General features: G+C 46.2%; 1 protein-coding gene across 1 annotated transcript in view; it reads right to left on the bottom strand.

The window, feature by feature from the left end:
- Positions 1–5,427: 5,427 nt before the first annotated feature.
- The window catches only part of PLAAT1 (phospholipase A and acyltransferase 1), a 28,871-nt gene continuing 20,050 nt past the window's right edge, over positions 5,428–14,248 (bottom strand). Inside the window, exons 2-4 of the mRNA XM_088444742.1 lie at positions 12,770–12,908; positions 9,966–10,234; positions 5,428–5,880 (exon numbers count right to left, since the gene is read on the bottom strand). Coding sequence (XP_088300868.1) covers positions 5,779–5,880; positions 9,966–10,234; positions 12,770–12,908 — 510 coding nt within the window. The 3' untranslated portion in view covers positions 5,428–5,778. The remainder of the gene's footprint in view (positions 5,881–9,965; positions 10,235–12,769; positions 12,909–14,248) is intronic.

Below are 14,248 nucleotides of genomic sequence, written 5' to 3'. Positions count from 1 at the left end.
TTGTCCTGGCCATGCCCCCCTGTCCTGCCGATCTGGCTGCTCCCTCCCGGAAGGAGCAGCCAGAAAGTCGGCAGGTATGGTTACCATATCCAGGTAACCTCTGTAGGGTAAGTCCCTAACATACTGGGGTTCAAATCCAGAGTGCAGGACACCCCCAAACCAGCTCAGCCGAGACACCCCAGGGCATCGCTCTAATGAGAAAGGTGAAGTGTAAAGTAAGATAGGTAAGAGCAGCTGCAGCTGCATATATAGGATAGAGAGGTGAAAATACAAATATGATAAAAACAAACAGTAAAAGTGTTAAGATGTGCAAAAAAGGAAAAATGCACATTTTAACACTTTTACTGTTTGTTTTTATTATATTTGTATTTTCACCTCTCTATCCTATATATGCAGCTGCAGCTGCTCTTACCTATCTTACATTACACTTCACCTTTCTCAATATAGCGATGCCCTGGGGTGGCTCGGCACATGCACTCAGCACATGCACTCCTGTGCATGATATGAACACCGCAATACTATAGGCCCGAATCTCTGCCAGAGCTCTTGAGGATCTGCTTCCTCCCGCACTGCGAAATCTGGTAGCCAGGAATCAAAATCTGGTAGCCAAGGCAACCTGACCCCCGGGTTTTGTCGAGCCCTGATGCAGAGAGTGTCGCAGTGGCCAGCATACAATCCAGAGTGTTGCAGTGACGGTATACAATCGGGAAACCAGCTGCCTTAATACTGACAGCCGGCTTCCCGACTGTCATATCCCGGCGAGGGTGAAATGCCGGGCGTCTATATCTAGACGCCTGTCATTTGCCCGACGGAAGGGATGCCGGGCGCCGCAAGCGGACAGCCGCGCGGGGGGGGGAGGGTTAGGTTTAGGGCACCCGGGGGGGACTTAGGGTTAAGCACCCCCCCGGGAGGGTTAGGCACCCCCCCAGGAGGGTTAGGGTAAGGCACCCCCGGGGGGGACTTAGGGTTAGGCATCCCCCCGGGCGACTTAGGTTCAGGCAGCGGGAATAGGGGGGGTTAGGGTTAGGCACTTAGAGGGGGGATTAGGGTTAGGCATTTGGGGGGGAGGTTAGGGTTAGGCACCCCTAAGGAGGGTTAGGGGGTTAGGTTAGTTTATACTTACCTTAGCGACAATCGGGATTTCCAGCGATGTCGGGCTTCCGCTGCCGGGAACTCTGCTTTTGTCGGCCAGGCGCTGCTAGGAATTGAACTGATTCCGCAGTGACTACCATATAATAGAGTGTCACAGTGCGCACTATATAGTGCAGAGAGTGTCACGGTGGCCATCACATAATGCAGAAAGTGTCACAGTGCTCACTACACATGGCATAGCAAGTCTAAACTTATTTATCCAATCATCATTATTCAGAACCCATTATTATGTGTGACGGATTTTTATTATATTTTGGGGTGACATGCTAGCTGTATGTCAGTAAGCACAAACAGTGTTATTTAATGCATCTGCTTGTGACACTGCCTGCATTTTTTTTTTATAAACTTCCAAGTAAAATTAAAATCAAACATTTCCTCCTGAGTCCACTTTATATTCCAATAATTACTAAAACTTACTGTTTAGTACTCAGTCAGCTGGCTCCAAGATGACGAGGCTCCATGCATCCTTGTCTTGAAAGCTCCTCTGTGCCTGGGCTCATCCCCCTTGCTGACGTTGCCCTGGATTCTGAGTGGTGCAGCTTTTGCAGTCAGCCTGCTTCTCCACGCCCCCCGCTGACGTCACCGCTAGAAAGTGTGGTGCAGCTGGTGTTGGGAACTATATTGGTGTTCAGCAGCTCACTGCCTGCCCAATCGCGCCTCTCCCCCCCCCCCCCACCCCCCTGCCGCCGACAGCCGGGACTGTGACTAAATTGACCACCTTCAGCAGCCTGTGTCTAGCTCCTCCCGTGTGACGTCACCACTGATTTCGGAAGCATGAATTAGTGGTGCTAGAAGTCAGAACCCTGCAATTCTCCCGCTACACACACGCTGCCATACAACTCCCGCTACACACCACCCACCGAACACCTCCCGCTACACACCACCCGCCGAAAACCTCCGCTACTCACCACCCACATGTGTAAATTACAGCGCCGGTTGAAGGGCCTAGACCACGCCCTCTAGCAATAGAGGGCGTGGCCATAAATCACCGGGGCCCACCGGGGTTTTCCCCGAATCCCCGGCAGCCCAGTCCAAGCCTGAATGCATAGTGCTGTCTCGGCTGTCACTTATTGGGGCAGACGGACCCCGGTAGTGATATGTTTGTGACAGCCGACAGTATCTTTCACAGCAGAGCAGACTGTAGGACTCTCAGTCTGCTGATAGCAGCTCTGCCAGGGGCTGGCGGCAATGAATGGGGCAGGAAAGAGGAGTCAGTGTTTAACGAAAGAGGAGCAGTAAGGAGCGGAACAGACCTAACGGCATGTAAGAACAGCTCAAGGGACCAATAAGAGGAGAGTGTGTGCTAGGATTTGGGAGTCCACAAGAGGAGGTGAGCAGAAACAGTGTCTGATGGTTTGTCCAGTCCTGGGCGTGTAGGGAGAAGTGGAACCTGCACTGGGGAAGATTCCAGTGAGTGCCTTTTATGTATGTTATTTTGTTACATTAAAATAATACCCATCCGCTGGGTCGCTTAAGTGTGGACCGAGCTTAAAGCATCATATTTAATGTAGACTTGGCCTTGAATTAAGAAACACGGTAAAAGGATATTGCGCACTGGACTCAAGGTGAACGATGAAGGTGAGCTGCACTTTTAGGAAGGGTGTCTGACCTCCTAAATTGAATACAAATATCTAATCTATGGTCATAGATCAAAATGCGCTCAAAACCTTTAACGAGATGGTGTGCGTCAATTGTAAGTATGTAGGAGAGTGATGAGTTCAAGCTGAATATGGTATTATAGAGCTTTAATTAAACAAAAATGGATGATAACTTGGCTTAAAATAGTGACTGTTCACTGACTAAGTCAATGGCAGTCAAATTCCAGAATATATGCAGTAATATTGGCAATATTGAGTAACTAACTTTACTAAAAAGGAGAAAAGGAAAAAAATGTAGCAAAAATCCACAGATTAAAACAAGAAAAACAAAGTCAATAAATCGATGGTAAAAGTTGATTATGTGAGTGAATACAAGGACCGGAGACCATGGAGCTCGCATTGAAGAATGGCAAGTCTTATGAGAGAGTTAATGTTGGTGCGGCGTCCCGCACTTATATTGTAGAAAGGGCTGCTGGTGGATAGTGAATTGCTGGTGGTTTGCTTGGGTGTTCCCGGGGTAAGCAGTACGGAGAGCTGCCTGAGTGTGTAGAGGTGTATATCCAAGCCCGTGTATGACCACGGAACACGTACGGAGCCTACCCGCCAATGCTAGGCAGTCTACGGCGCGTCCCGCCGGTCCACAACTAGGTATGCAGAAAGAGGGGGAGAGACGGTTGTGGTGCTATGTACCAGATGCCGTACTCCCTACCTCCACTGTGGACTCACCTCCCAGGGACTCGGCAGAGTCCGCTCTTCCCCTCGCCGGCGTGTTGCAGTCGCATCGTCCCTTCTTTCGGTGTCCCTCGGCAGAAGCAGCCACTCGTCGAATGCTCGTCAGGCGCCGTTTGATCAGGTGTTCGCTAGATGCGGTATCCGGTTCCTTGCTCAATGGAGATGTGTGGCCAACGCGTTCCGACCCACGTGGGGTCTTCCTCTGGGCGGGATTGACCCTAGTTGTGGACCGGCGGGACGCGCCGTAGACTGCCTAGCATTGGCGGGTAGGCTCCGTACGTGTTCCGTGGTCATACACGGGCTTGGATATACACCTCTACACACTCAGGCAGCTCTCCGTACTGCTTACCCCGGGAACACCCAAGCAAACCACCAGCAATTCACTATCCACCAGCAGCCCTTTCTACAATATAAGTGCGGGACGCCGCACCAACATTAACTCTCTCATAAGACTTGCCATTCTTCAATGCGAGCTCCATGGTCTCCGGTCCTTGTGTTCACTCACATAATCAACTTTTACCATCGATTTATTGACTTTGTTTTTCTTGTTTTAATCTGTGGATTTTTGCTACATTTTTTTCCTTTTCTCCTTTTTAGTAAAGTTAGTTACTCAATATTGCCAATATTACTGCATATATTCTGGAATTTGACTGCCATTGACTTAGTCAATGAACAGTCACTATTTTAAGCTAAGTTATCACCCATTTTTGTTTAATTAAAGCTCTATAATACCATATTCAGCTTGAACTCATCACTCTCCTGCATACTTACAATTGACACACACCATCTCGTTAAAGGTTTTGAGCGCATTTTGATCTATGACCATAGATTAGACATTTGGCCTTGAATTAGCTAAAAATATACCTACACCCCTTTGCATGATGGCCATTTACACTTTAGTGGTGTGTCGGTCACCGAGATGTCTTCTGTATTATATGACGGTGACTGCATTATATGGTGGGCACTGCAATGTATGGTGGTCACTGCGATGCTCTCTGCATTATCTGGTGGTCAAGGTGATGTTCTTTGTATTATATGATGGTCACTTTGATGCTCTCCCTATTATATAGTGGTTACTGCAATGCTTGTCACACCCCCTGCAGCGGCACACCATAGGCCCTTCATGGATTTGTGTGGTTCCACTGCAGCTCTCAGTGGGACACTATCTGTTGGAATCATATCGCTATGACTGTCGACAATTTAACTGTATCTACATTTTGGTTGTCAACCTTATGATTTATCTATATTTTAGATATTGACATTTTACCGGGTCCAAATTGAAAATGTCATTACAGTGAATGTCTAAATTATGTCCATGTCTAAATTAAGTACCTGTCAACATTTTGACTCTCTACATATTGAATGTCGACATATAGTCCATGTTGCCATATTGGATGTCTAAATATTGAACATGTCAAAATTATAGTGTCTATGTTTTGAACATTTAAATTTTGAAAGTCTAAAGGTGCCCACACACATAGCGATCTGCACACGATCAGCCGATGTGTACGATTTCCCTTGAAACGCTCCCCGGCAGCTCTGCACACGATCTACACACGATCTGCACACAATTTGGTGTTCAATCTTCAAACGATCTCTCCTGCATCCAGACTTTCACAGTGCATCGTGTCCTAGATTGTCAGATCTACCCTACTGCACGGCAGATCTGAAGATGCGATGTGAGACCAGCAAGGGCTCGCATCGCATCGTGATCGTGAGTGGGGACTCACAATTTACTCACGATTTTGGCATATTTTACACGATCTGTCATTCCAATGCGTCGGAATCGGCCAGATCGGCTAAAATATCGCTATGTGTGTGGGCACCTTTAGAAATGTACCCAACCCGATTCAAGTGACTATTATCATAGGCTCTGAGAGAGGTGCTACAAAGTACCATAGCAACTGTGTGGGCCTGAGACTGAAAGGGAGGCAAAACCACGCCCCCATGATGGCATAGTCATGCCCATCTTCGGTGAGCAACGGCACTCAGATTCTATATAGAAGCCCCACTGGGGCATAGACACACCCCCATGAGTGGCCACAAACACCTAGTATCGGGGCCCGAACAAACTCTTGATGGCCCTATCATCATGCCTTTCAAGTGCACAAACTTAATGGGTCTTATTTTTCAAGTAATACTGAAAAAACATCTTTGATAAATAAGATATATTGGTCCATGTGGCTTTAACAGCATATTTTTTAATAAATACCATGTTGTACGTATATTAGGTTTTTCTTTAATTCTTTATCCAATCCGATTTTAATTGTGCCAAATCACTTCACTCTGTCCCATGTTAATACTGTCCTTGTCTTGATTTATTTTGAAATATGCCGAGAAGTGAGAAAGCTCCAGCGGCTGCTGTCACAAACCCAATGGCGCTTATAGCTCTGTTAGCCTGCATGAGAACACAGTGCACATAAAGGATACATTAATTTATGAGATTGTAAAAATAACCACTGTCAACATAAAAGCTTTATCTAGATCCGATCATTATACAGCATGACTGGAGCACCCTACCACACCCTGAATGGGTGAGGTAATCAGTAAATATTAGGAAATATAGTCATAATGGATAGAGCTATTATGGTAGTTGCCACAACTAATAAAGAATAGTTGCTGAGTACATCCATTGATTAGTGTGACTTGCTCTGCAGTTACTTTATAGTTCTACAATGTTTCCTAGGAACATACAGATGTGTCTACATACTGTACATCTATCCTCCGTGTGCTACAAGTCGTTTTACACATAACACGTGAACGCCGTGTAATCGGGCTTCTTTTACCTTCAGATGCACAAAGATTATAGGCATGCCGCATATCATTTTATTCAGCAGAAGCTGCTTGTGTGTCCTATTTTCATCCCTGTGCGGAAAAGATGTATCTGAAGGTAAAAAATCACACAAAAAGACGTTCGGCGCTACCAAGTCACACCACGGCGTGTTGCGACTAATAGGGCTGTTTAACACGAGAGGAGACTAGATGTATGAGGACACATCTGTACTGAAGAGAATGCTTTACAGTACATTACAATCAAATGAGGGGAGCATTTTGTGGCCAGTATGAGCAGCCAAGATGTGTTGGATAGAAACACTGAGAGCTCTCCCAATAGTTAATATGGAATAATACATAAAAACAATATTGCAAGTATTTTATTATGTGTGTGTGTGTGTGTGTGTGTGTGGTGGGTGGGAGGTGGTGGGGGTTGCAGGTGCTTTTAGGCAAGTTCTGTATAAAATGAAACAAGTACATAGGATACATATTATCTTTTAATACATATTATCTTTTGACCTGCTTCCTAGGTTTTAGAAAGTCTAAAAAATCCTGCTTCAAGCAAAGCACAATTTTGCTATTACACAAAAACTCCAGCTATTAAATTAATTTAAAATAGAGTTAAATACACAATTAAGTTTTAAATTAATGGATACTTTCAGCAGCACCTCCCTTAACACATAATAGGTCTCATGTACAGTAGAGGGAAGTCCTTTGTTCCTGCATAAAATACTAAATTTCGTACTGTACATGTGCACCAAAGATGTGTAGGCCTGCATCTGTACCAGAGGCGTATTACCCTTCATCTGTACCAGAGGCGTATTACCCTTCATCTGTACCAGAGGCGTATTACCCTTCATCTGTACCAGAGGCTTATTACCCTTCATCTGTACCAGAGGCGTATTACCCTTCATCTGTACCAGAGGCTTATTACCCTTCATCTGTACCAGAGGCGTATTACCCTTCATCTGTACCAGAGGCTTATTACCCTTCATCTGTGCCAGAGGCGAATTACCCTTCATCTGTACCAGAGGCGTATTACCCTTCATCTGTACCAGAGGCGTATTACCCTTCATCTGTACCAGAGGCGTATTACCCTGCATCTGTACAAGAGGCGTATTACCCTGCATCTGTACAAGAGGCGTATTACCCTTCATCTGTACCAGAGGCGTATTACCCTGCATCTGTACAAGAGGCGTATTACCCTGCATCTGTACAAGAGGCGTATTACCCTGTATCTGTACCAGAGGCGTATTACCCTTCATCTGTACCAGAGGCGTATTACCCTGCATCTGTACAAGAGGCGTATTACCCTTCATCTGTACCAGAGGCGTATTACCCTTCATCTGTACCAGAGGCTTATTACCCTTCATCTGTACCAGAGGCGTATTACCCTTCATCTGTACCAGAGGCGTATTACCCTTCATTTGTGCCAGAGGCGAATTACCCTTCATCTGTACCAGAGGCGTATTACCCTTCATCTGTACCAGAGGCGTATTACCCTTCATCTGTGCCAGAGGCGTATTACCCTTCATCTGTACCAGAGGCGTATTACCCTGCATCTGTACAATAGGCGTATTACCCTTCATCTGTACCGGAGGCGTATTACCCTTCATCTGTACCGGAGGCGTATTACCCTGCATCTGTACCAGAGGCGTATTACCCTTCATCTGTACAAGAGGTGTATTACCCTGCATCTGTACAAGAGGCGTATTACCCTTCATCTGTACCAGAGGCGTATTACCCTTCATCTGTACCAGAGGCGTATTACCCTTCATCTGTACCAGAGGCGTATTACCCTGCATCTGTACAAGAGGCGTATTACCCTTCATCTGTACCAGAGGCGTATTACCCTTCATCTGTGCCAGAGGCGTATTACCCTTCATCTGTGCCAGAGGCGTATTACCCTTCATCTGTGCCAGGCGTATTACCCTTCATCTGTACCAGAGGCTTATTACCCTTCATCTGTACCAGAGGCGTATTACCCTTCATCTGTACCAGAGGCGTATTACCCTTCATCTGTACCAGAGGCTTATTACCCTTCATCTGTATCAAAGGCGTTGCTCAACATAGATCACAGTCACACTGAGTGAGCTGTCTATGAGTCCCTCCCCAGACCCTAATGCTCATTTCACCTCTTCTTCTTTCCCCATCCTCTTGGAAGCTACCTACCTCTTCCTCCACAGCCCCAATCTGCCCACACCACTCTCACAGCATCTAAGGCAATGACAACATGATGCTGCCCTTCCTATGAGGTAAGTGGTAAAGGCTTATTTTTTGGGGGTCATAATCTGGCTTTGACACCTATTTGGTTGCATTTACCATGTCTGGAGAGAGAGGCCAAGAGGTGGGCACATCCACAGATACACCTGTCACCAGGCTTATCTTTTGTGAGAGAGCGAGTGGTGCAAAGATATGTACTGATGAGGTGACCTCAAAGCCTACTGGAGACAAATAGTGTCAGGTCTCTCTGCAAAAGCTGCAACCAGTATCAGGCAAGGACAGGCTTGGCTGGGCACACTACAGCACAGTTACCCTCAGCATGGGGTTTGCTTGTTATAGTGGGGATACAGGGCCTGATTCAGAGCTGCTCGCTGCTAGTGAGCGCTTGCTCTGAATCAGGGCAGGGATTTGATTTAATTTTTTTTCTTCAGGTCGCTAGCTAAGCTGTGGGTGACCACCCACAGCTTTTGCAAGTGGCCTGGAGATGGCCGCGATTATTGCGACCATCGGGCTTGCGAGGAGACCCTGTGGTAGGGTCTCAGCTCTCGCAAGCCCGAGTGGACTTCCTGCTCTAATAGAGCAGTAAGTCCACTACTGACATCACTAGTGATGTCACTAGTGATGTCAGAAGGGGCGCCCACAAACGCCAGGCGTTCCTTTGGGAACACCTGCGTTTGCTCAACCACCCCCCCTACACGCCTACAAAAGGGGGGGGAACTGTCAATCAACATCGACAGCCGCCCCGTCTTGTAGCGAGCCCCGGAGCGACTGAACTTCAGTCGCTTGCTGGAGCTCGCGCATGCACACACCGGACACGGCGCATGCGCAGGGGGCAAACATTGACCTGCTTGTGAGCACTGTGCGCTTGCGAGCGGGTCTGAATCAGGCCCACAGTCCCAACCTGTTCAGCACTGGGTTGTAGAATTAACAGACCTGCAAGCAGCCCAGACTATGAGCACTGGTGCTTAGATCACTTTTGTGGTGAAGGGAGGCACAGTTTTGTTTTTATCATTTAATTTATTTATTTTATTCTACAATTTGATGATGACAACTGGGGGCTATTAAAGCGTATAGTCATGTAGATGCATTTAGCGTAATAGACAGAGTATTTGTTGATCACTAATAACTTATTTCGCTAGTGACAAGTACACTGATTCTAAGTTGGGAGCAAAGTAAAAAATCAAGTAACTTTGCACCTTGGCAATGTTGCATTGCAGGTGGGCAGATGTAAAATGTGCAGACATTTACATTTGAGAGGGGCGTGTCCTACATTTTTGGGCTACACGCAAAAGCAGCCAGTATTTACCCTGCATGGAAAAAAAATTGTTTTTGCCCCCCTTGCACTGCAACATGGTCCGTCCAGGTGCAAAGTTACTTGCTATTTTGTTTTGTTCCCAACTCAGAATCAACCCCCTTGTGCATAAATGCGTTATATTGTACAGTTTCTAATTAAATCTAAAAGAACACGATGAGCTAATGGCGCATTACCTGATCTGATACAGCTTCTCCGTAACGTAGCAGTGTCACAAAATGCTCACAGTTATTTCCTAGAAGGTCATAATATATTTCTTGGCCAATAAGCATTTCTGCCCGTCGTATAATTTCTTCAGCTGGGAGTGGGGTGTATTTATCATCATACTTGTTGTTCACTTTGTAAGTATCATTCCCCACAACGTCTTTTAGAAGCTGCATCTTCACAAGAGCCTTTCTGCTGAAGACAGACTTTGCACTTGAAAATGAAGCAGCAGTGGTCTCCTCTGTTGATGTCCACCAAACATAAAGAAAATTAAAGCTCTATATAAATATCATTTTTATGTTAAAAAAAAGATGAAAGAAATAATACTTCTAATAATTTTAGTGGAGATGTTTGCTGGATTACTTGCTTATCTAATAGCAAATTATAAACAAACTTAGTAGGGATTCCTATCACTGCAGTTAGGTGGCACTTTTACTATACTGACCACGGTTTGGGTACGGCATCCAGACAGTAAAGATGCCGACGGTCAGAATACCAACAGATTTCTGTATAATCCTTACCCTAACCCGCCTCCCAACCCTAACCCACCCCTCCTGTCCTGCAGCCTAACCCTAACCTTCCCCCCTGCAGCCTAGTGCCTAACCAGTGGTGGTTCCTACCTTTACCAGTCCGGGGGGCTGCCTGGACTGCAGCTTAGGTCAGTGCTGACCCGGACTCCACAGTGTGCAGCCCCTAGAAGCACATTACAACCAGCGATCAGCACAGAGCAGGCATCCTGCTGAAAGCTCTTACTGTGCTATCACACTCTGGACTGGCAGTTCCACAGGGTGTGGAGTTTCCTCCCCTGAGACTGCTAGCCCTGTGTGAGATTAGCAAATAGGGCTTTCAATAGGAAGCCACTACACTGCCAACACATGCATGGCAAGTCTACAAAGGGAGACTGTCTCCTGCTCCCTACTGTGCCTGCCCTGCTAAGGATGATTGCGGTAATGCCGGTGAGTGCCTCAGTGAGGGTACTGGAGCCAGTGTGGTCCCCAGGACCGGAGCTCACTGGGGACTCACCGTTGTGGATTTTTGCTGGGAGGCTGCAGTCCCTTAGCCCCTATGTAGAATCCGCCACTGTGTCTAACCCTAACCCTCTCCCTGACCCTAATACTTACCTCCACAATCTCTTGGTATTCTGACAGTCAAGATAACGATGTCGGGTAAAGCCTGTCAGGATTCTGACTACATCCCGCTGACCACACACAGTGCAATATTGGCTGACCAAATTAACCAACAGATGTATGAAGTGTTCATCATACTCTAAAATGTCTCCAATGTCACATAAAAGGGTCACTATTTTTGTCCCCAATGTCTTACCTATTTTTCTTTTGAGAAGTGAATTAATGTATATAAATTTTTTTTTTAAATGACAACTTTATTTCTTTACTGGGTCATGTCTATGCCACACTATCTTCCTCCATGCACTTGGCTCTTCATCACAGAGCTCCTTTATGTTCTTACTGTACAACAAGAAACATCAACATACAGCTCTCAGGCCTTTGTTCAACTGTCATGATTATTTCCAGGCAGAGAGACCACTTGCAGACACCTCTACTTATGCACAAATCTACAGATGTATCCTCATGCACTATTGCTGTACTCGCGGCAAACAACACTTCTCAGAGCGCCAGGTCCTGACTTGCACGGAGCATCTTTTTCACCGGAAAATGCGTCTTGGCAAATGGATGCGAGAAACAGCTAACTGCACTGATTAATTTAATATGCGACACTTGTAAATTCTGTGTGCGATTGAGTGTGAATACGAAGTGCTACTATGCAGCACCCGAGTCATTTTACCCAGGCTTGCCTTCCCTCCTGATTTGGCCGGGAGCCTCCCGAATATCGTGTGCCGCTCCCAGCCCCATAGAAAGGCAGGCAAGCCTCCCGACGTCCGCCCCCCCCGCACTAATTATAGAAAATCCCGCAGCGGGGGGGCCCGGTGACGCGATTTGCGCTGAATCGCGTCACCGTGGCCCCACCCCCTGCTTCTCAATACCTTTCATTTTGGCATTGTGAAGAGGGGACGGGGCCATGATGACGCGATCGCGCGGTCACGCCCCTGCCCCCAATACTTAGTCATTGCCCGGCCACGCCCCCCGCTGTACACAGGCATCCAGCTCCCTCCCGGAAGGAGGAGCTTAATGTCGGCAAGTATGTTTTACCATCTATACAGACTCAGTCGCACAAAGATTTAAGTGTTGTATATCAAATTAATCAGTGCAGTCTTGCGAAGCAGTTTGTTGCATCTGTTTGCAACTAAGACACATTGTTGGGTGAAAATTATGCAAAAGTGATGCTCGGAGCAAGCCGATTTGCAAGGCACCTGACGACTCATTTGTGTCGCCGCATGGCGTATTGAGGCTAAGTGTAAGTGTGAATAAAATATACACTCTGCACATACTGGGCTGATTCTAAGGTGGGAGTAAAGAAAAAAAAGAGCAGGTAACTGTGCACCTTGGCAAAACCAAGTTGCACTGCAGGTAGGGCAGATTTAAAATGTGGAAAGAAATTTGGATTTGAGAGGCGTCTCCAAACTCATATCTAAATTACTGTGTAAAAATAAACTTGGCCTGCATTTATAGGCTATATGAAAAAGCAGCCAGTATTAATCCTATATATTTACACTTCTTATATTGCAACATGGTTTATCCAGGTGCAAAGTTACTTGTGCCTTTTTGCTTTACTCCCACCTCAGAATCAGGCCCACTGTATATTTAACTATTTACATTAAAGAACAGAAAAAGCTAAGAGCTGCAGAACAATGTCTTACCCATTGGAGCAACATTGATGACATAACCATCACCAAGGTAAAGGGCCCAGTGTTGATATGCTGGACGAAATATTTCAATCAGGTCCCCAGGTTGGAGATTATCTGGAACCTCTTCACTTTTATTGTCAGTTGAAGCCATCTACAAGCAGAGAAAAATAAAGTAATTTTATTAAATAATTTATATAATTATAAATATTATAAATATCCCTTCTTAATGAACCAACAGATTGGAATGGGAAGGACAAGGAGCATAACAACACTATCATGCACATAATTTGCCAGCTATCATAATTCTCTGTCCTTGCTCATCTTCCTACACAACCCCTACTACCCTACTACCATACTCACCAGGGCTATAGAGAGCCTGGCCAGGCCCGGGTAATGGCAAGTGGTTGGATACGGGATGCCGGCGATCAAAATCCAAATGCCGGCGTCCCAACATGGTTAGGATACCAACACCTATTGGTTGGAATCCTAACCCTCCCCCTCTCCCTAACCCCTCTCCTAACCCTCCCCCTCTCCCTAACCCTCCCTAATCCAAACCTAACTTCCCCCTAGTGCCTAAACCTAACCTCCCCCTCCCCAAACCCTCCCCCCTCAGTGCCTAACCCTATCCCTAATGCCTAACCCTCTCCCTTACCACGCTACTTACCTTCGGGAAGCCGGCGGTCGGGATACCGGTGGTCGGGATGCCGGCGGTCAGGATGCTGGCACCGGGATTCTGAAAGGTGTTGGGATTCCAGCGCCGGTATTCTAATTCCCGGCATCCCACACGCCAGGATATTCACTGCATCCCAATGGCAAGGCGGCATGACCTATTGTAAGGAGGCGTATCTCATGATGTCACATGCTCCACAGAGGGGCGCTGTTGTGCTCCTCAGGGGCAGAACTGGGGGGGGGGGGGCGTGATCAGTGCAAATGCTTTGCTCCCTCCTATCAGGTGCCCCTGGTACTCACTGCTATAAAATACAGCCCTTCAATGGAGTAAATTTAATAGAATGCAAGTTTGGTGCAAGATTGTACTCATCTTGACTTGCTGTGAATTTTTGACGAGTTTGCAGAGTAACTTGCCAAATGTAATGCTGTGAATAAGAATAAAAGGATGTGAATAAGAAGTTACCAATGTTAATCTCCCGCAGTTTATAGCGTGTTTGCACAAGCTGAACACAGGGGCTTTTTCTGACATAAATCATTGTATGCATAGGGAAGTCCAGTGAGCTTGACCTCATTAACTCTTTATAAGCCTTGTATATAAATCAACTCCCCAATTATGAAAACAATTGCAAAAAAAAATAATTTATATTCCTAAATATAGAAAATCCCAGAACCCCCACTATATATGTACTCCCGAAGATGGGGGCTTAAGCACAAATCTATCGGAAATTATAGATATTTTCCTACAAAAGTTTGTAGTTAAAAACAGGTCATATTTAAGGGATACCACAGATGTTATTAATAAGTTGAAAGATATTTGCTGGA

Source organism: Taudactylus pleione, unplaced genomic scaffold (genome assembly GCF_031769625.1).
Source record: "Taudactylus pleione unplaced genomic scaffold, aTauple2 ptg000372l, whole genome shotgun sequence".
Lineage (NCBI taxonomy): Eukaryota > Metazoa > Chordata > Amphibia > Anura > Myobatrachidae > Taudactylus > Taudactylus pleione.
This window is presented reverse-complemented; position numbering and strand designations above follow the sequence as displayed.